We start from the raw sequence: 21388 nt of genomic DNA, 5'->3' as shown, positions 1-21388 counted from the left end.
TACTAGGCAATTTGGCAATAAAGCTGTCAACTTTGTTTGTCAGGGGTGGTGGTGAGGAGGAGCAAGCTGGCAGCTTGAAAAACTTCACTGTAAGGATCAGGTGGAGATGGTTAATGATGAGCTTTCTGGCATCCTAAGAGTTTCCTCTTTGACCAGAAGAACATGAGAGCTCTTACAAGCCACCCCCTCAGAAAGGAGTTGAGGAGTTCCTTATGATTGTCCAGACTGGCTTAAAGCAGAAAGCATGGAGGTTAAAAAAAAAAAAGGAAAAAGAAAGCACTTAATGGTTAGCTTGCTGACCTGCCTAGCATTAGCTGATGTCTGTGAAGTCTTGCAGAGCGCATCCAAGGAAAGCAGGGTCCAAATATGGACAGGAGAAGTGAAGACTGTGAGGGAGGAGCTAGAATTATCACCACAAATATTGAACCCATCATTTTGCCTTCTGCTCTGGGGCTGAGGGTTATCATTGTCGTGATGTGTGGAGAGCCAGGGGCTGCTTCAAAGAAAGCCTGAGGGCTGTCTTTGTTCCAGTGAACCGTGGATTCCACACTGTGAGTTTTGTGGGTAGTCCGACCGTCCACGTTTTTGGTAACAGGCTCTGTACCCCTTGCTCTTCATCATTCCCTAAATGTCTCTGGGAATCTTTTCGTGAGGTCAAGCAGGAAGACTTGGGGACCCATTTTTCCCACTTTGTGTGCCTTCCAGGAATTACTGTGTTCCTTTTACTGTGCAGTCTGTCTTCAAAGCCAAGTGTTTGCCATTGATGGACATGTGCCATTACTTTTGACACCCAGGTCCTCACCTTTTCTAAAGTAGAAAAGGCAAGGGAGCCGCTACAAGTCAGGAAAAGTTGGAACCCTCTTTATTCCCCTTGTGGATGGTTATGTAGTATACGACGTTGGGTGTGTGTGTGTGTTGTCCCTGGGGAGGGGACGTCTCCTCTAGGGGGGGGGTCTGAGGACAGAAGGAGCTCTACAAATGAGGGGTTTCTGCTAGGTTCCTCCTTACACATTCTGGCCTCCGTTTGATCAAGCTGCGTCCATGCTGAGCCTGTGGTCATCATAGGTCAGCCAGCCAGCCAGCAACAATGCCTAGGACTTGCCCCTGGCTCTCACACCTCTGACTTCAATGACACAAGTGACCTCTGGTACAAACCAGAGTCCTTCTGTAGAGACAAAGATCAGAGCCGTACAGAACAGGGGCCTCCGTTGAGTGGGTACTGTGTTGTAATGCTGTTAGAGGTTCCCAAAGGCAAGGCTGGAGGAGGGACGGCTGGAATGTGCTTTTTCTCACCTGTTGGAAAGTGGGCCTCGTATGCTAAGGGAGCCTCTTGGAAGGAGACCTAAGAGTCTGAAGCAGGCGTGAAGGAAGGCTGCCAGGTGAGGAGGATGGGCTCAGTGCCTCTAAAGAGGAGGATTTACTACAAGCAGAGGCCTGGAAGAGGAAGCCCAAGTTCATGAGGGTCTGGAATTCAGCCTTGTCAGCAAAATGGTGTGCTGGTTAGGTTTTTTTGGTCAACTTGCCACAAAGCGGGGTCATCTGGGAAGATGGAACTTTAATTAAGAACATACCTCCATCAGATTGGCCTGTACGTGAGTCTGTGGGGGCAATTTATTTATTTACTTCTATTATTTTACGTTGTATATTTTATTTTTCAATTTATTTTTATTTTACATGTATGGGCTTTTTTTCTTGCATGTATGTCTGTGCACCACATGCATGCCTGGTACCCACCACAAAGGCCAGAGAGGGCGTCAGATTCCCTGGAACTGGAGTTATGGTGGTTGTGGGTGCTGGGAATCAAACTCTGAACCTCTAGAAAAGCAGCCGGTCCTCTTAACCGCTGAACCTTTTCTCCAGACCAGCGTTTTCTTGATTAATGATGGACGTGGGAAATCCCAGCCCACTGTGGGTGGGGCCATCCCTGGGCAATGTGCTTTGGGTTGGATGAAAAAACGCAGGCTGAGCAAGCCATGGGGAACAAGCCACTAGTAGCATCTCTCCCTGTGCTCTCCATCAGTTCCTGCTTTGAGTTCCTGCCCCGACTTCCCTTCCCAATGAACTGTGAGATGAAATAAACGCTTTCCTACCTAAGCTGATTTTGGTCATAGTGTCTACCACAGTAACAGAAAGCCAACTAGAGAAGGCGGCGGGAAGCAGGAGAAGTGAGGTCAGGAGATGAGAGGGAGCTTGCTTGCCCTTGTAATGAATTTGGAATGGGGGAAGAACTAGAGGAAGGATTTAAGTGGGTCCAGGTCACCCTCATATGGGCATAGGGAAAAAGTTCCTGCAACTTGTGAGCTCTCCTGCTTGAACCCCTGCGTTCCCGGTAGTTTTTTAAACAGCTTCGTGGCATCTAATTTACACAGCATAAAGTGCACTCATGTGGAGTTTTTAGTGTATTTGGAGTTGTGTAACGATCATCACAATCTAATTCTCAAACATTTCCAGCCCCGCAAAGGCTAACTTGTGCCCATTTACAGTCCTCCCCATCTTCCATGCCCAACTCTAGGCAATCATTCCTCTTTGTAATTTCTCTTTAATATTAAGGGGAACGCTTTCAGTGAGTGTGATATTTACTTACGGAATCTTTTGGACAAATTATAAACTTTCATTCTTGGTTTCCCAGTTACTTCTCAGTTCATCCCTGTCAGCCAGCATGCTTCAGATGTCACATAACAGAAACTATCTGGGACTGTCTTAACACAAGCCTGTTTTCTTGCAGAACTGGACCGGCTAGAGGAGGGTGGAGCCCTGGGGCGGTGGGATCCACTGTTTGATGTGGTATCGGAAACCCTTGTTGGTTTGGGCCCATGGAGATGGGTCTGCAGGTCAAGTGTTTGCCGTGCGTGCCTGAAGACCTGACCTTGAACCTTGTGATCCATGGAAAGGTGGAGGAATTAGTTGCTTCCACCAAGTTGTCCTCTGACCTCTACATGTGTGCCACGGCACATGCCTCCCCGGCTCCCATTCACTAATAGTAAAGCGGAGACCAAGCCCTTGTCCTCGCCATCATTCTTCAATGGCAGTGTTTTGGAAGTAGCTGTGTTCCCTTGGTCTTCAAATGGTCAGAGGATGGCAGACATTGGTAACTGGGCCCTTTGTTTTCTTTCCCCTGCAGTCTGACTAGATGGGCTTAGTTCTTTGTTGTCAACTCTGAACCAGTGTTTGGTTTATGATTGATTAGGCTGGGAACGGGGTCCTCTAGGGATGATGGGCACCTGTGACCAATGGCTAGCTCTGTTTCCGAAGAGGAGTTGAATTTCCTGGGGTGGGCAATCAGTAGCCCTCGCTAAGGGTTGTTGAGCAACCACACTGGATTCTTGGACCCCCATTTCCATTTTACTGGAGCCTTTTCTAGTCAAGCATAGGCAAGGTGGTAGGTAGTCAACTTAAAATGTTAGCTATGAACAGGTAGACTCAATCCCAGTTCATCCCAGGTGACTGTGGCTTTGAACAGTGATCTCAATATGCTGGAGGAGAAGAATACTATGTGGGTATAGTGTTTTTAAGTCACTCCAGCTTTATGTCTCCGGAAATCATTAGTAGAGAACTTACACATTCAGGAGTGTCTGGTGATGGAGTACATAGAAGTTTTATCTTAGGACGGTTCACTAGCATGGGTTATATCAAGGAGGGTGTTACTGTTAGCTCAGGTGGGAAAATAATTTCAGTCACATTAGTGTACTAGTTCTACCCTGTGTACTGTAGGGTAGAACTAGTTATGTAATATATGACTAGTAGACAATAGTAGAAAAATCATTTGGATTACTTAATTGGAATCTCCACTTTAGGGGAAAAAACCACTTTGCATATGTCAGTACTAGTTACAATATGAACTTGAAGTTACCAAAAATTGATGTTCTTTCAACTATAATTCACACTTTGCTAAGCCAAATAGACATTCTGCAAGTTATTAATTAGAACTTTATTAAATTCTGCTTTGTGGGTACTTAAAAAAAAAATCAAGGGAGGCCTTTACACTGCAAAGTAGGTTATTTGGTTATGAGCTGTAGTTCAGAATTGATTTCAGGGTGAGGTCTGTCCACATGTACTGAGATTCGCTGCTGCAGCTCTTAATGGTGAGAACGGATGTTGAAGAAAGCAAACACCATATGCCCTTTGTTTTCGTGCATGTCTCCTTCTGGAGGCCTGGGTGGAGTGTCTCAGCTGTCTCAAATACTCTCCATTTTGCTGTTACTGCAGACTGCAGCTCCCAGCTCTCTCCTTTCTGATGTTAATTATAATTTCTTCCTAATTAGGTAGCTCTTCCTCCTCTTTGGTGGTTAAGGTTCCACTCTCTCCAGTGCCAGAGATTGGGTTAATTTTGAAAAATGCATTTCACTTGATTTGTGACAGAAATAAGTGCAGAGAATTAAAAAGAAAAAAAAAAGGGAAAAAAAAAAAACCCACCAGCGTGAGTGTGTAGTGGGAGGGGCAGGCGGGTTGAGTATGGGACAGGATGCTTAGAATAATTCTGCTGCCAAGTGAATCAGAGAGACTTGCAGTTCTCAGAGTGCACGGAGCTCACTCCTGCCCGGAGTGCCGACAGTCCGCCAGACCATTTCCTACTCCACAGAATGGAGCTTTCAGCAGCCAAAGCCCCGAGCCCCGCAGACTTGCCCGAGAGTGTAAGTAGGCCATAAGTCTGCTTTGCTTGTTATGGCTGCATCTTTCGTAGTCTGTTGCCTGACAACTTTGTAAGCCCAGAGGGAGACATGGGGGAGCCTGGTTCGAAGTCAGTTAGTTCTTCCTTCCACTTAGACCCAGGTCTTAGTTCTCTTGTTTGTTGTGAAAGGAAGTTTTAATTTTTTTTCCTCCCAAGTCACCCCGGGGACAGACGTGACTTGTTTTGACCGAGTCCTGTTTGTAGCAGTATTTGTAAAGGTTTGAAACTGACTTATCCTCTGTCTTGCCTTCTCTGGTGGAGGTCTATAGCTCAAGCGTTTTCCCCTGAGGGATACTGGGTGTAGATGGGCCCCATCCAGGAAGCCCTGGCAGGTGTCTCTTTCAGTAGTAAGAGATCCTTGCCCAAGGTTGGGGGTAGGCAACATTTCTGAGGCAGCTGATAGCTTTGGGAGTCTGGGATGAAGCCAGGTGTGGGATCTGGCATTCTTGTGCTATAAAGAGCTAAAGGGGGCTGGGGAGACAACGAGATGGGAAGCAGGACAGAAAGTCTGGGCTTTGTCAGGAGGATTGTCTGTTTCTAGATGCCAATCATGTGTCAGGCCATGCTCAAATCCCTAGTCAGGTAGTTCAGTGGCCTTGGGCCACTAAGCAAACAAATCTCCCAATTCATACTCTTCTTCATTTGAAAAATCTCCGCTCCTTGCCCTTCAAGGGACAATTTATGCTTGAAGTAATGCAGAAACACCCAGCCTTTGCTTGCCTGCCTCTTGATGGCGGGCTCTCGTAAGTGCGAGCAGTGTGCTGGGTCTTGTGGGATGCTACTAGTGCTGCTGTCTGGCTCATTTCAGGGTAGCCTGGAAGGCCTTCGCATTCTCTTGGTCAGTGTCATAGGTTTGACCTTGGACTTAGCCCATAGCTGTTGTTGTTTTGGTCATGGTCAGGTGACTCCCCCTCCCCCAACAAAATTACCACGGTCCTGGGGAGAGGGTGTCAGTGGATCATAGTGCCAGGGACCTGAGTTAGGAGGTTATGTGATGAGTCCCTGGCAGGAGAGTGATAATTCAAGTCTGATTTGGCTTTGACTTTTGAGACTCTTGAATGTCTCTGTTCACCCAGTAAGAGGAAGATAAAAAAGAAAAAAAATGAAGCTTGATGAACACTTCTTATCAGTTCGTCTAATATCAGATTCAGAAGTACACTGTTATGGTGCCTTTCCTTTAGGTTATTTCAGTTACCTTCCTCATGAGCTAGGCAGCTGCCAGGCACATGGATCAGCTCCCATTGCCTTTCAGCTGAGGGAGGGGACCCTTTCTACAGCCTTGTTAATTACCTTCACTACGTGTTTTGTATTTGCTAAATGTGAGTTCATTGCTAATATGTTCCCTTGCCAGTCACAAATTCTCCCTGCCCTTTCTGTCTTTAAATCCCTTGTATTTCATCTTATATTTAAGCTGGAGTTCTTTGTCTTTAGCTCTCAAGACTTGTCAATTGTGCCAGCGAGGCTATCTTTGATGTTTGGAACCATCACCTGGACTCTTGGTTGGCATGTAATGAATTAAGAGTATCTTTTATCTGAACGTTCATCACCACCCCTTCATTGAAATCCCACTTGTTTGGTGTGAGTGGTTTTTGCCTACCTTTTCAGCCCATCAGAATCACCTTCCCGTTTGGAGATTACCTTCCATCAAAGTGATTTCCTAGTACCTAGCCCCTGCCATGTTCCTTCCTGCCTGTGGATGCTGGCACTTGTGGGTCGATTTCAAGACTGTCCTTCCCTTGGTGCCTGGCTCCTCTAGCTGCCTTTTCTTTGGGGTGTCACTCTAAGCAGCAGCCCGAGGGGCCCATCTTCTCTGAGGGGACTTCCTTCGTCTTGTGCTTTTCTTTCTCTTGCACCATCGTGCTCCTTTCTTGGAGAGTACTTGGAGCACAGCCTGTAAAAATTGTGTTGACCCCCTGACTCACTCAGCACTTGCTGTCTCTCTGACTAGAATTTCAGCTCCGCTAAGTCAGAAGCTCTGTTTGTTTTATCCCTAAGGGTAACCCCAGCCCCCAACTCAGTTCTAGATGCCTAGTAAATGCTCAGCAAGGATTTGGTACATAGGATGATTTAGTGCAGGGGCTTTAATTAGGTTGTGATTATTGCAAGCTGATCAAGACAGTTTGGCCCTTTCTGTGCCAGACCCTCCCCCACAGCCCACCAGTCTGCATCCATCACCGTTTGGGCACTTGGGGAACATCCAGACACAAGGCTCTAGTTCCCTCTCTGTGAGCTCTTGGCGGGTATGCGGCTCACCCTCTGTTTTAAGCATCATTTTTTTTTTTTTTTTTTGGTTCTCAAAATGAAAACCACCTGTCTTCAAAGTGATTTGCTTAAAACAAATTCTTCATTTCTTTACCAAGGTCTTTACCACCACCCCCCCTTCTGCCTTTCTCCATCTCTTGCCAAGAATAATGGGAAAAACCCTATTATCTTGAAAAGTGGTTTTCCCTCTGGTCAGAATCCAAAGCTGAATGATTTATCACCGTGTGTGTGTGTGGGGGGGGCATGGCTTTTCCCTGCCTCACTGTGTGCTCACAAATGTTAGTGGTTTGTTCTCCCGCGACTTCAGCTGGTCATATGGCGGCTCAGCCTTGGCACGGCCTTGCTCTCTGTATTAATTCCTTCAAGTCTCTCTCCTGCTAGTAAAGGACCTAGTTCAGGGTACCATATAAATGGAAGCAAGGCAGCAGTCAGTGTCCAAGCGGCACTCTGTGGCAGCCTGCTCACTGGCTCACTGAGAGCTTCATGCCAGTTCTAGGGAGTAGATAATGTCAACCCCACTTTAGAGTTACCAAAATGGAGGTTCCATGAAATCCAATGAATTATTCCCAGGCACGTATGTTGAAATAAGACAGGATTAGAATCGTCTCAGGCTGGCTCTTAAGTCTACTTGTTGGCATACTTAATATTTCTTTTAAAAAACGATTTAATTGATCTGTATGGGTGCTTTGACTGCATATAATTCTGTGCACCACTTGTGTGCCTGGCTCCTGGAGAAGGCAGAAGATGGTTTTGGATGCCTTGGGACTAGAGTTACAGACAGGTGTGAGCCACCATGTAAGTGCTGATTTCATCGAGCCTCCATTTTGGTAACTCTGAAGTGGGGTAAACATCTACTCCCTAGAACTGGCATGAAGCTCTCAGTGAGTCAGTGAGCAGGCTGCCACAGAGTGCCGCTTGGACACTGACTCCAGCCTTGCTTCCATTTATATGGTACCCTGAACTAGGTTCTTTACTAGCAGGAGAGAGACTTGAAGGAATTATACAGAGAGCAAGGCCGTGCCAAGGCTGAGCCGCCATATGACCTGGGTCCTGTGGCAGAACAGTCTGTGCTGTTAACCACCCAAGCCATCTCTCCAGCCCCCTTACTTAAGGTTTCTTGAGCCGTGTGTGTGTGTGTGTGTGTATGTGTGTGTGTGTGTGTGTGTGTGTGTGTTTGCACACACGAGAGCATATGTTGAAGTCGAAGAACAGCTTTGGGTGTCATTTCTGAGGCACTATCCACCTTGTTCGTTGAGACAGGGATCCTCATTGGCCTGGGCTGGGTACGTTAAGTAGACGGACAGGTCCGGGAGCCCCCAGGTCTCTGCTTGTCTCCACCTTCCCTGTGCTGGGATTACATGTAGGCAACACTGACTTTTTGTAGGACTGTTTTCTTTTTTTCTAAACCATGTCCTGCAATTTGAATAAACTTCTGGTGATGATACACTCCACATGTCTGCATATGTGCACACATGTGACTGAAATAAGATTTCTGGAACAATAGCTACCTTTAGTGTGTGGGATGCCCTCTCATGTCCTCATTAAAATTATTCCAGTCTGGGTCTTCCAAACTGATTTTGTAGCCTTCTGCTTGGTAGTAACTCAGTTTGAAGCACGCCGCTATGTGTACTTTATCTAGAAGCGTGCGCCATCTAAGCTACTTTAAAATTATTTTACAACAGCGGAGCGTACATAGATAAAACACACACAGGCGCACGACTTGTTGAATTTTCACACACTGAGCACGCCTGTGTAGCCAGCACCACATCAAAACACATGCTGCCGATTCCAGCTTCTTTGAATCAAGACAGAGCAGTGAAGTACACCAGAAATGAAGAGTCGCTTGGTTTGTTCGGAATTATGCACGCATAGCTTGTTTGCTCGATCCTCTTTGGGTGGAGGTCTGGGTTTTACGTTTCCAGTGATGGAGCTTGGCTGAAGTTGTAGATCTCACAACTGCTAAAGGAACAGAATGTGGCCTCTCTAATGGCTGCCTGAAATGCCCACCAAAGGCGGGGTGAGCTGAGGATGTGCCTGGTAAAATGTGAATAAGGAGGAATGGAGAAGGGCAAGGCCCACAGTTAAGAATAGAAACACTTGGGTATGAGAATGTATGGTCTTAGTAATGGAGACTGACTTGACTGAAATGAAGGTAGGGGAGAAAGAAAAGGGAAAGAGGGTTTGAGATTAAGAGTCCCAAGTCCCTAGAGGTTAATACACACCTGAGTAAACTAAGGAACATTTGCTTCTCCTAGTCAATGTTGACCTTTGAAGAAAACTCAGTATGCTGAAGAAGACTCCTAATTGCTTTTCGAAAGGTATAGATGCATCTCAGTATAAAAGCAAGTCAGAGGAACTTGGCTTTTATTATGTATTTTATTATGTAAAAGGTGGGATTTACAGTCACTCACAGCAAAGACTGTGGTAGTGGAATGTGTGTAGAAATGAAGGGGAGCTGACACTCTAATATGCGTTGAAACACTGAGTAGTACCAAGTTATAATGTATTATTAATTAGGGCCTTCTGCGAGACTCCTTCTGTACAGCTAAGTGTTATCCAAGCTGAAAGAGCCTCCCTACATCAGGGGCTTTGGGAGAAGAAATTGTTTCACCTTTGCTGACTAGATAAGTTCTAATTCAAAGTTCCTGTCTGCAAAGCAGACTTTTAACTGCTCTTCACTTGGTATGGGTTTCCTGGGTATCATCCTCAAATGCTGCCTTGTGGCTTTGTGTTTAATTCTGCACATCATGATGGTGTATATGTAAGAAAAGTCTTGAGAATTAAACCTAAACTCCGTGGAACAAGGTGAAGAAATCCACCATGGAAGAGTGGTGGCATCTGGCGTTCCTTTATTTTCTCTACATACAGCATGGTACCTGGGCCAAAGACTTGCCCAAAGAATCCAGGGAAGAAAGCTCTAGCTGTAGCTGGCAGTTACTTGTGTGTCTGATTGAGTCATCAGAGCAAGGCTTCGAGGTGGATACTCTAGTTATTCTTTTCTTCACAGTGACTGTAGTCCTGTGCTTGGGGACAGTTCTAGCATGCTGTCCTAGCCTTAACACCGACAGTGGCTTCTTAACACTCTCAAATGGCCTGATTCAGATTTGTTCTGATTCAAATAAAGAGAAGAAGAAAATGTGTCGCAAGAGAAACCTTTCTGTAGTCACTCAGGTTCTTTCCTAGGCATCTGATTCCAGGGTTTATAATTGAATCACTAAATTTTGCTGCCTCACAATGTAAGCCAATGAAGATGCTTCAGAGCTCTCTGGTTTTCGTTTTTTTGGTGTTTTGTGTCAAGTTGGATTCTCTAGTAGGTGATATGACCCAAGGAAGAAGGAAGGTACTGGGCAAAGTCTGATTAAAACCCTCCAGTGGGCTTATTTTTCATTGGTTAGCCTAGCTGGTTAGGATCCTGGAATGACCACATCATTTATATGTTCATGATGCTTAACAGTTTATAAACCCTTTTTATTGTGTTGAAGCTTCTTGTACCCTCTGGGTAATAGGTGATATGATTCCCAACTTAGAGAAGTGTGGGAGATCAGTAGTGTGGCGCAGTCACCTGCCTGCAGTTGAACAGCTAGAAAATGAATGGCAGATCCATCCAGAGTCAAGTCAGGTATTCTGCCTCCCTGGTTGGTGCCAGATGTGCCTGCTGGCCAGATGTTCTCAGCCATGGAGGTGTGATGTTCATAGAGAATTAGAGAGCAGTCTGAGGACTCGTTAGCCTGACACAGGGTTTCTCAGCCACTGTTGGCTTTTGGGGACACTTAAGTCCTTTTCTTTGGAGGAGGAGTGACCTTTGTCCTGAAGGGTGGTTAGCAGCATGCTGGGCTCTACCTGCTAAATGGCAACAGGACAAGTTGCTACCACAAAAAGTGCCTGTAAAAATTTCCGAATGTTTCCAGTGGTGCACGATTGCCCCAGATTAGAAACCACGAATGTAACACGCCAATTACATTTGAAAGAGGGTGACAACCTTGAAAATGCACGAAAAGGCCTGTTTCCTTTCCTTTCTCCAGTTTCTAAAGCATCAGAAAAGCCAATTAAAAAAACCTGTAAAGGAGGAAGGAACACACACACACACACACACACACACACACACACACACACACGCATGTGAAATCCCTTTCATAAAAGAATATTGTCTATGAAGGAAGAAGAAAACCAACGTTTTTCTAAAATTAAAAAGCACACAATTAAAAACTTTAGGGTAGTGGTGGCGCACGCCTTTAATCCCAGCACTTGGGAGGCAGAGGCAGGCGGATCTCTGTGAGTTCGAGGCCAGCCTGGGCTACAGAGCGAGTTCGAGGAAAGGCACAAATTTACACAGAGAAACCCTGTCTCGAAAAACAAAAAAAAACCTCCAAAATAAATAAATAAATAAACAAATAAAAACTTTAGAGATCAGCTAAAACACAATATATACAAAATCTAAAATTCGGTTGTCCAGAAATAATGGCAGTTTACATTTCTTTTTTTAACATTCATGTCTAAATATATACTAGTTTATACCAGTTTTCATATAGTCTCCTGTATAAAATGCAATAAAAATCAGCCTTTTACGGTCAAATAGTCCACAAATAATACCCTTCCTGTACCTGTAACATAGAATAAGCGTTTTGTAATGGCTGCGTAGTATTTCATCATGTAGCCAATACAGTTAATTTACTGAGTTTCCTGTTGTGAACATTTGATTCATTTCCAATTTTGTTTTTGTCAGTTCAAGCACAATTGTAAGTGTTCATGTATGTACTTAAGTCCTTCACAGCTTCTTTTGTCCTTACAGAAATTGTAAGCACTATAATTTTTAGGGATAAATTTAGAAAGGTACCCAATCCATCATGTTCTGGATTGTGTTTTGAGTATAATATATATACCATTGGTAAAAATTAGATTATGCACTAGGCTTGTAGAATGGGACGTGGAAAGCTCTTTGCTTTTCTAATTAAAGGATGACTAATAAGAAACCATTGAGGACTCGTGCCTAGTTCCATGAAACTGTCTTTACAGTATTATGCTACTTCTTGAGGAGCAATCAGCCCAGCAAAAGTTGCCCTTGCATTCCTCTTAGAATGAACACTTACAATCTTAAAAAAAAAAAGAGGGGAATAATTAAAAAGAACAGACATTACTATTGGAGGTTAGAGAAATGGCTGAGCGGTTAAGAGCATTTGCTGTTCTTCCAGAGGACCCAGGTTCAATTCCCAGCACCCACATCAGATGGCCTGTAACTTCAGTTTCAGGGGGTCTCTGATCTTCTGGCCTCCAAGGGCACTGGGCATACTCATGGTGCACGGACATCTGTGCAGACAGAACATTCACACACGAAACCCTGCCCAGCACTGAAAGCAATGGAAGGCTCTATCCTCATTGCCTATGCAGTTTTCTTTTCTTTCTTTTTTTCTGCATTTATCTTAACATTGTTTTAAATTACCACCATAAATTCATGGCAAAAATATCCCAAAGCACAGAAGAGCTTAAAGTTTCCTACTCTTCCACCCCTTGAATTTTCATTCTCTAGAATTTTCCTATATTTTAAAAAACGTTTTAAAATTCATGAACTGAGCAGCAAGGTATGAGCCAGCTGACTTTTTTCACTTAATGTGTTTTCCTGCCTTGGCACTTTATTCTAGTTAATCAGTGCCCTGGTTGAGCTCATTTAAGTTTTTCCTCCCTGAACAAATCATTCTCTTCTATGTGAATTTATCCAAGGGATAAGTGTGTACCGATGGAGTTGGTAGATTAAGAGCCTGTATCCCTGATAACTGTGTTTGCCGTTATCACATTTCACTTCCACCAATAGTGTATAGCTTGACTTGTTTCCATGGCACATTTGTTTCTGGCTGGCATAGCCGTTGGTTAATAAATTAGCAACACAATGGTAGACATTCGTTTGTGTAACTGGTTAGGAGGGAGAACATCTTCTCCTTTGTGATCCTTGTAGAGATTGGTTTCAGCATTGCACATGCCCAGAAGGATGTGTGCTTACTGATTTTCTTCCGAGATTGGTCTGAAACTGGACTTTGTTAAGTCATTAAGGAAGAATCATGTCTGTAAAGTTTGGGGTCAGTGCCTAGAAAGTCACCATTCTGGTAGTAATTGACAACATATCTCAATTGGAATTGAAGTAGTTAGAAATGGAAGCTCCTAACTAAAGAGGTTACAATGTCTTTTCAATGGCTACCAAATGTAAAATGTAAATGTAATTGTTGTGTGGTATAATTGTTATAAATGACCAGGTTTGCTCTGCTAATAGGTTTTGCATAAAGTCTTTTCTGATATTTCCATTCTGCAGCTTCTCCCACTCTGTGTTGCCGTCTTTCACACTGTCCTTTCCCAAAAAGTGATTGTTAGAGTTGTTGCAGGTCAGATATTTTATTGCTTTAAAAAATAGATTTGTACCCCATCAAGTTTTTTAAAATTCTATTTGTATTAATGTGTAATGTGTGTGTGTGTGTGTGTGTGTGTGTGTGTGTGTGTGTGTGTGTGTTCACACAGGTACCCATGTACATTTGTCATGGCACATATGGAGATCAGAAAACAACTTCAAGGGGTCATTTTTTCTCCATCCACCACATGGGTTTTAGGGATTGAATTCAGGTGATCAGGCTTGACAGTAAGTGCCTTTATCCACTGAGCCATATTGCCCCCATCCCTTATCAAGTTTTAACTGATGCTTGGCTTCTAGTCTTTAGCACTGTGGAAGGTAGGGCTTGGTGCTATGTTTTTATTGACTCTCCATTCCAGAATTCTCCTTATTTTGAGGATTGCTGTAATTGGTAAAGGAAGACACCCCTAGATGTCCTCCTTTGCTCCCCAGAATAGTACTTGTCTTGGTGTCTGTCATCTTACCATTGAGTGTGTTGCTTTCCTGCCTAGGGAAGGACTCCACAAAGGGCTGTCTTGAATTGATTTGATATTCAAAGTGGTTTTGGATGGTGGAAATTTGGAAAAGGTTTCTTGAGTTTCAGCGTGCATAAGCAGCTACCAGAACTGCCGTTAACACTGTGAAGGGCCCATGTTCTCTGAGAAATTGGGGCTCTGTGCTTGACAATGGAAGTACTTAATGTATTCTTGGTGAGGAGCTTTTGAGTCAGTCTGGGGAGAGCTACACTGAGATACGGTGGAGAAGCAGATCTCAGAGTACCTCTCATGGTAGTGAGCCTGAAACTGGCCACTTCTGGGGTTATCTTCCTCTCCAGTGCCCTAGTTAGTGAATGGTAGGGGTGGATCTCTTCTCTCCTCACTAGCCCTCTGGAGGATTTTATTTGAGACCTGCTGTCACAGCTCCCTCAAGAGAGTCCAAAGGGCTGGCTCAGAACTGTAAGATAAACTCTTTACAAAGAAAATTTGAAAAGCTTTTTATTATTGCTGAAGTAAGGGTTTCCTGTGAATATGAGAGGCAGGAAGTACGATCCTGGCAAAATGGCCTTTGGAGCTAACTGGTTCTGGGCTGCTCTGTGGGCTCTGTGACTTTTTCCATAAAGAGATGTATGTTATATGCTGGATTATGTCCCTCTAAATTCATATGGAAGTCATGGCCACCAGAATCTCAATGTGATTGCATTTGGAGATCATAGAGAATATCAAGATATTGTATGATATATTCTAAGAAGAGGAGAACAGGCCACAGAGAGGGCCAGCAGGAGTGTGCCCACACTGAGGGTTGGCTATATGAGGACATAACAAGCAGGTTTGCCACCTGCAATCCAAGGAGAGGGAGCGTAGGAGAAGCCAAGTCCACCAACACGTTGAGCCTCCTGAAATGGGAGATGAAGGAGTTCCGTTCCTGAAGCTGCCAGGCTGTGGTGTTTGCTATGGCAGCTTGAGCAGACCACCACACAATCACTGCTGCTTTCTCTCACCTAGCTCTTCTGGCTCCAGCCTGGTTTGAGGTTTTCTTTTGTTCCCTCCTGCACTTTCCTTTGAAGTTCTTTTCAAATAGGGACACAAAGAACTCATGGGATCAGAGAAGGTAGGTACTTTATGGGTTTAGAAAGTAGTGACGTATTTTTTCTCTGAGTCACTCTTTTTTATCCTTTTCCTCTGATAATGTACTGGTGCTCCAGATAAAATTGTATTTAGGCCAAAGATTCTGCTGCTGAAATTGATTAGAAGTGACTTTGGGAGTGTTGTGAATACTCATTGCACATAAGGTCTGTTGTGTTAGCATCCCTGTGACAGAAGGCTTGGCAGAAACAATTTAGAGAAGAAAGATTTATTTTAGCTCATGGTTTCAGAGAGTTGCCATCCATCATGATGGGGAAAGCATATCACATAATGGCCCTGTCCGTGGCAGAAGAAGTAGATGGTGAACCTTTTTCATATGGCTGTGGCCCATGAAGCCGAGAGTGGCTAGAACTAGGTGTTGACTTGATAACATTTAAAGACACAATCCTAGGGATCTACTTCTGCCCACTCGGCCACACCTAAAGACTTTAAAGTCCCCCACAACAGCCCTTGTAGCTGGAAAATAAACACTCACACCATGAGCCTGTGGGCTGGCCACCTTTTCATGTTCAAGCTAGGATAATGAGTTTGCCCACCTGGCTTTAGCAAACAGCACAGACTTGAATGGCTTAAGCAATGCAGATTTTCCATTTTAGGCTGAAGGTTGGCATCAAGGTAGCAGCGGGATTGCTTCTTTCTGAAGTCTCACAGGGCACTCTGTACCATGCCTCTCCTAGCTTCTGACGGTTTTCCGGTATTCTAGCTGTTTCTGCCTTCATATCCATGTGCTGTCTCCCCACTGTGCATGTCTCCGTCCAAATTAGCCCCTTTCACCCCATTTGTTTTTCTTTTTTTAGGGGGAGGTAGAGTCTCAGGCTGTAGCCCCGGCTTGGCCTTAAACACACAACCATCCTCCTGCCTCAGCTTCCCAAGTGCTGGGCTTTCCAGTATAAACTACCATGCTGGCTCAGACTCCCCCCTTTTGTGAGGATTTCATAAGTTGTGTCATTATCCGATTGGAGTCCACACCAGGCACTCATCCTGACCCGACCATCTGCAACATCCCTGTTTGTAAATGAGGTCCTATTCCCAGGCACTGTGGACTTGAACTTCTTTGAGAAGAGTACAGTTCGTCCTGTGACAGAGTTTGTAGTCCAACCCGATTTGCCATCTGTGTACCTCTCTCTGCCTGGAAGTTTTCTTACCTGCTTGGCTACCCCTGCTTGTCATGCAGGTTTCAGCTCAGACACGGCTCTCAATATAGATTGATTGGATGAATGAAATAAATTACAGAGTAAAATTAAAATGTGATTGAGAATCACGCTGAACATAATTTATTCTTACAAATGTGAGAGAGCTCTTTTCTACTCCACATCAGTGTTGCTTGTGACTCTCTTGTATATATTGGCTGTGTCCCTTCCACAGATGCTATTTAAATATCATTTTGTGCCTGTGAATTGGGATGTCGGGCACCTTCCGAATGTCATGATGTTTCCTGTTCTGTGTATAGAGCATGCCAAGAGGATTCTATTGGTTGGATTTAGATTTTTTTTGGCATTGAATCACACTTTGATTATGATTTGATGATAATTCTAAGGGCAAAACTGGCTAGAACTTTCTTTGAGGGACATGTGGGTTAAAAAAAAATTCCCTTGTGAATCTTGAGCAAGGGCGGTGCTTACTAATGCTAGTCAGTTAGCATTTACTGAGCATGCTCTCATTATAGCTGCTACGTAATATGCAAAATGCAGTAGTATAGGCTATAGCTGTGGTTTCCAGCATGGCTCAGTTCATATCAGACAACTGAAAAACAGGCAACTGTGTAAGACAAATTGTGTGAAAGTGTGTCGTGTAGAAAGGAGGAATTGGCACTTGTGGGACAAAATGATCTCGAAAGGCTTTGTAGAAGAGTACAACATAGCTGGGATTGTACTTTATGAGTCAGAGGTTCCAGAAGAGATGAGAGAATACCAGGTTAAGGTCATACTACCATGACATCATTAAGTTGTGGTATATAGTGAGCTATTTTGATTTCTTCTGTTTGCTTTGTTTTTGAAATAGACTGGCCTTGAATTGGTTATGTGGCCAGTACTAACAGTGAATTCCTTGTCCTGCGCCTGCCTTTGAGATGCTGAGGTTATAGGCGTGAACCACTATACCCAACTATCTTGTTTTAATAAAGTTAGTTTTCTTCCCAAGGTGTGTATGGTGGAAAAATATTGGAAACATTACACATGTGTAAGACGAATTGCTAAACTGTCTGATTAATAAAAAACCCAGAGCCAGATATTGTGGTAAAAACTGAGAGATCAGGGAAGCATAAAGAAGCCAGCCACAGTCTTACCCTAGGAAATTCTCAACCAAAGAGAGACCTACTTCCTGTATACCCACACCTGTATGCCTTCTGTTTTTTCCTTCTTACTTCCTCTCTCTGCCCAGCTACATCACTTCCTGTCTGTCTGTACAAAACTCCAGACCTTCATGATTAGTGCTGGGATTAAAGGCATGTGCTACCATTGCCTGACTTCTATGTTTAATATAGTGGCTGGCTTTTTCCTCTAATCTTCAGATAAGCTTTATTGGGGTGCACAAATAAAATATCACCACACACGTGTGCAACTATTTGGGATCTATTAATTATACTAAATCCATATAATGGTATACTCTACAATTAGAACAAATAATGAAAGGGCCTGGGGAAGAGTACTTGCTGCATAAGCATGAGGTCCTGAGTTCCAATCCCCAGCACCCACAGAAAGAGCTAGGTGTGTTGGCATGTGCCTGCAACCCCAGTGCTATGGGAGGTGGAGATGTGAGGATCCCTGAGGTTTCCTGTCTGCCAACCTAGCTCCAGGTTTAGTGAGTGACCCCGTCTCAAGGAACGTGGTAAAAGCAGTACACCCAATGCCCTTCTCTGACCTCTGCATGTCTGTCTGGATGTGTGCATCCCTATACATGCATGCACATATGTCACACATACGTTATGCACACTCATGCACATACCAAAAACGAAACGAGAAAAAATGATGCATTTTACCAATATGGAAAGATCTCCCAACTGTGTTAAGAGAGAAAAAAGGTGTGTGCTTTGTGAGGGATTGGCTAGTGTATAGAAGCTGCTTAAAGAAACCAGTAATTTAGGGATGGTAGTAGTAATTTCCCAAGAGTACTGAGATAAGGGAATGAGAGCTAGAAGTGAGTGTGTGTGTGTGTGTGTGTGTGTGTGTGTGTGTGTGTGTGTGTGTCTCTTCTATTTTTTACTATTTGGGTGTATGTGATTTGAATGGTATAAACGTATTCTATCTGAAACATTAAAAATGAAAGGTATGATGACAAAATGATTTGGTCACATTATTGCTACTCTTAAGTTCACTTGAATGTTTCAAATTCTCTGTGTGGCTGGGACATAATGAATAAGAATAACCAACATCAGACAAGCTCCTCCTTTGTCTAGAGAATGTCTAGAGAATGGCAGCCTCTTGACTAGCTTTCTGGTTTTTTTTTTTTTAATCACCACTAGAAATGTTTCAAACAGATACTGAATAGAGAATGTAGTTAAAGGAAGCACCTTGTACCTCTCATCTCCCCTCAGTAATCATTTCAGACTTAGCGGGCCTCCTTCTTTTGTGTCCATCCCCTATCTGCTGATCTCCACTATTTGGAAGACAGATGCCTTTCTGGTTATATTCAAGGTTGAGCCTCCCTAGTTTGAAAATCTGAAATATAAAATTCTTAAAAATCTGAAACTTTCTGAGTACCACTGTGATGCATTGAGTGGAAAATTCCACTGACCTCATGTGACAAGTAATCATTTGCAGGTGCACTAAAAATATGTAAAGTTTCCTTCAGGCTATGGCCATAAGGAGTATATAAAACATAATTGAAGCCCAACAAAGTTCGTTATGAAATAAATTTGACTATCCTGTAAAAAAAATACATGAATTTTGTATTTAGACTCCAGTCCCATCCCAAACACATTTTGTTTTATATATATTAGAACATCTGAAGTAGTGCTAGTATTAAGCATTTCAGATAAGGACACAAATCTATGTTTAGAATTACTACTCTGGCCTCCCAAGTTTCACTCTGGCCCCAGGCATACAAGTAGGTTGATGCTTGGGGTGATAAAAGCTCCCTCCTCTTTTAAATGGAAATTGGCTTGTTTCATTAAGCTCATCTGATTTGATTTAAATTTTTAAAATTCATAAAATACACACAATATAAAGTCTACCATCTTGCCTATTTTCAGTGTACAGTTCAGTAGTGTGATGTGTATTCTGTGAATTTTTGTGCCTCTAATCTCTAGAACTTTCTCATCCTGCAAAACCAAAACTCTGTATCCACTGAACAACCCCTGTTCTGTTCCCTAGCCCCTAGCCAAAATTCTGCTTTCTGTAAACTTGCTGATTCTGAATACCACACAGGCAGAATCATAGTAGGCTTTGTCTTTCTGGGCTGGGCTTACTTCATTTAACAGAGCATCCTCTGGGTTCATCCATGCTGTAGCACGTGACAGGATGTGCTTTGTTTTTAAGGATGAGTAATAGTTTATGGGCACTCAGTGCCTTATGTATCCATTTGTCAGTTAATGGACATTTTGGAGAACTACCTTTTATAAGGCTTTATAGTTAAAAGACTTCTATGCCATTCCAGTCACAATGTATTAGCACGATAGGGTTCCTCAGTGATAACAACAAATGACTGAGCTGTTTGAGAAACCTTTTTTTTTTTTTTTTTTTTTTTGAGATAGGGTGTTGTTCAGGATGGACCGGAACTCCCTTTGTAGCCCAGACTGGCCTCAAACTCATGCCAGTCTTTCTGTTTCAGCCTCCCAAGTACTGGGATAAGAGGTGTGTACCAGCATGCTTGTCCAGATTAAAAATGCTTGTACCAAATATTTCAGGTTAGACAAAACAGCCTTTGCCCTCCCCCCCACTGTTGACCAAAGACCCCCTTTCCTCTGAAAGCTTTTGTATTGAACTCTGTTTCTTACTACATGAGGTCATGGATTTAGAGAGATGGGTCACAGCACTGGGGTATTGCCTTCCTTTGCCTGTCACCTGGAACAGTGCTTAGTGTGGGGTGGACACTCAGGAAACACTTGCTGTAGTGTCTGCGGAATGAGGGAGTTGAAGCAGATGACATTTTAGGATCCCTTTGGTTCCAGTATTGTTTGAGTCCATTATTAAATCTGATGATGAAAATTTCAGACTCTCTTGAAGACCTGATGAGTTGAGGGAAGAGACACAGATTTTTGAAGAGATCAGTCACAAATAGAACTGTTTCAGAATATAGCATTTCTTAACGGTTTGGGTTTGGGACATCCTCTTTATGCAGCGGTAATATTCTTTGTGTAATAGAAAAGTTACCACCTAAAAATTATTTAAAGAATAGCTTAATTACGTACCACATCCTCTGGATACAGAGGGATAGAAAACAGTCTTCCTCTCAACATCATCATCACAAAGGATTTGAGTGAAAGATATCACAGGACAAAGAGTCAAAATAATAAACAGCTAAGGCAGATGAAGGTTCTGGAATTAGAGATTAAAATGCTGGCTAGAAAGTATCGGAGGTGTGGGTCCTCCGGTAGCTCAGTTGGTAGAGCAGAGAGCAGAAAGTATTGGAGGAGATGTGATCTGGGTTTTAAATCTCATTGATTTGCTGAACTTTGTGCCAGTTTGTGCATTTTTATTTTGAGCCTGGTTTCCAAAAGTCTCCTGTTAGCAACCAGATGGTTGTCAAATAATTGATCTGGGTTCATTTTCAACCCATTTGGGGAACATAGTGGCCTGGATTTTCCAGTAGAAGGATTTATTAATCCTGCTAGTTTTTGAAAGCCAAGACTCTTGGAAATTGAGTTCCCTAATGTCTTGGAGTAACCCTTGGAAAATTGGAAACAGTGAATTGGTTGCATGATGTACTTGGAATAGAAAACTAAAGCCATGGATACAGTTTATTTCAGCTACAAATGTCCAGCCCCAGAAGTAGTTCAATTAGGTGACAGTTTTGTATTTGTGTGTGTGTGTGTGTGTGTGTGTGTGTGTGTGTGTGTGTGTGTGCGCGCGCGCGCGCGCACACACACACACACACACACAAGGTTTGCACGCATTTGTTTTCTAAGGTGAGTTAGTGGATAAAAACAGGCATTCAGATAACACTGGTCTGATTTTCAAATCCTCATTTTCAAAAACTAGTTCAAAACTCTAGTATCTAACACTCTATGTGCCATTAGTGCTTTTCAGTGAAAAACAATCTTAAACTGCAGGCTTTTTTAAACTGGGGAAATCCGCCTTGACTGTCGGAGGGTGCTGGCAAACGAGCATGCTGTACTGTTGCAAACAGTTAGGGAGACAGCTGAGATCAGTGTGACAGAACCTCGTGGTAGCAAGGGTCCCTTGACAGTAGGGCTGTTAGAATGATGACAGGACAGTGGCATAGAACAGCTGTGCTGTGGAAAGGCATTCTTTCAGATGGCCTTTGAATCTCTTGATATATTACAGA

At 43.4% G+C, this 21388-nt stretch overlaps 1 protein-coding gene across 7 annotated transcripts in view; it reads left to right on the top strand.

Moving 5' to 3' along the window:
• Sh3kbp1 (SH3 domain containing kinase binding protein 1) overlaps positions 1–21388 on the top strand; it is a 344717-nt gene that overhangs the window by 72522 nt on the left and 250807 nt on the right. Inside the window, exon 1 of one of the 7 annotated variants that reach the window (XM_028873243.2) lies at positions 4473–4631. The exons of the other annotated variants lie outside the window; for them this stretch is intronic. Coding sequence (XP_028729076.1) covers positions 4581–4631 — 51 coding nt within the window. The 5' untranslated portion in view covers positions 4473–4580. Of the gene's footprint in view, positions 1–4472; positions 4632–21388 lie in introns of those variants that run through there. 7 annotated transcript variants of the gene reach the window in all.

The sequence above is a fragment of the Peromyscus leucopus genome, chromosome X (assembly GCF_004664715.2).
Source record: "Peromyscus leucopus breed LL Stock chromosome X, UCI_PerLeu_2.1, whole genome shotgun sequence".
In the NCBI taxonomy this organism is placed as follows: domain Eukaryota; kingdom Metazoa; phylum Chordata; class Mammalia; order Rodentia; family Cricetidae; genus Peromyscus; species Peromyscus leucopus.
This window is presented reverse-complemented; position numbering and strand designations above follow the sequence as displayed.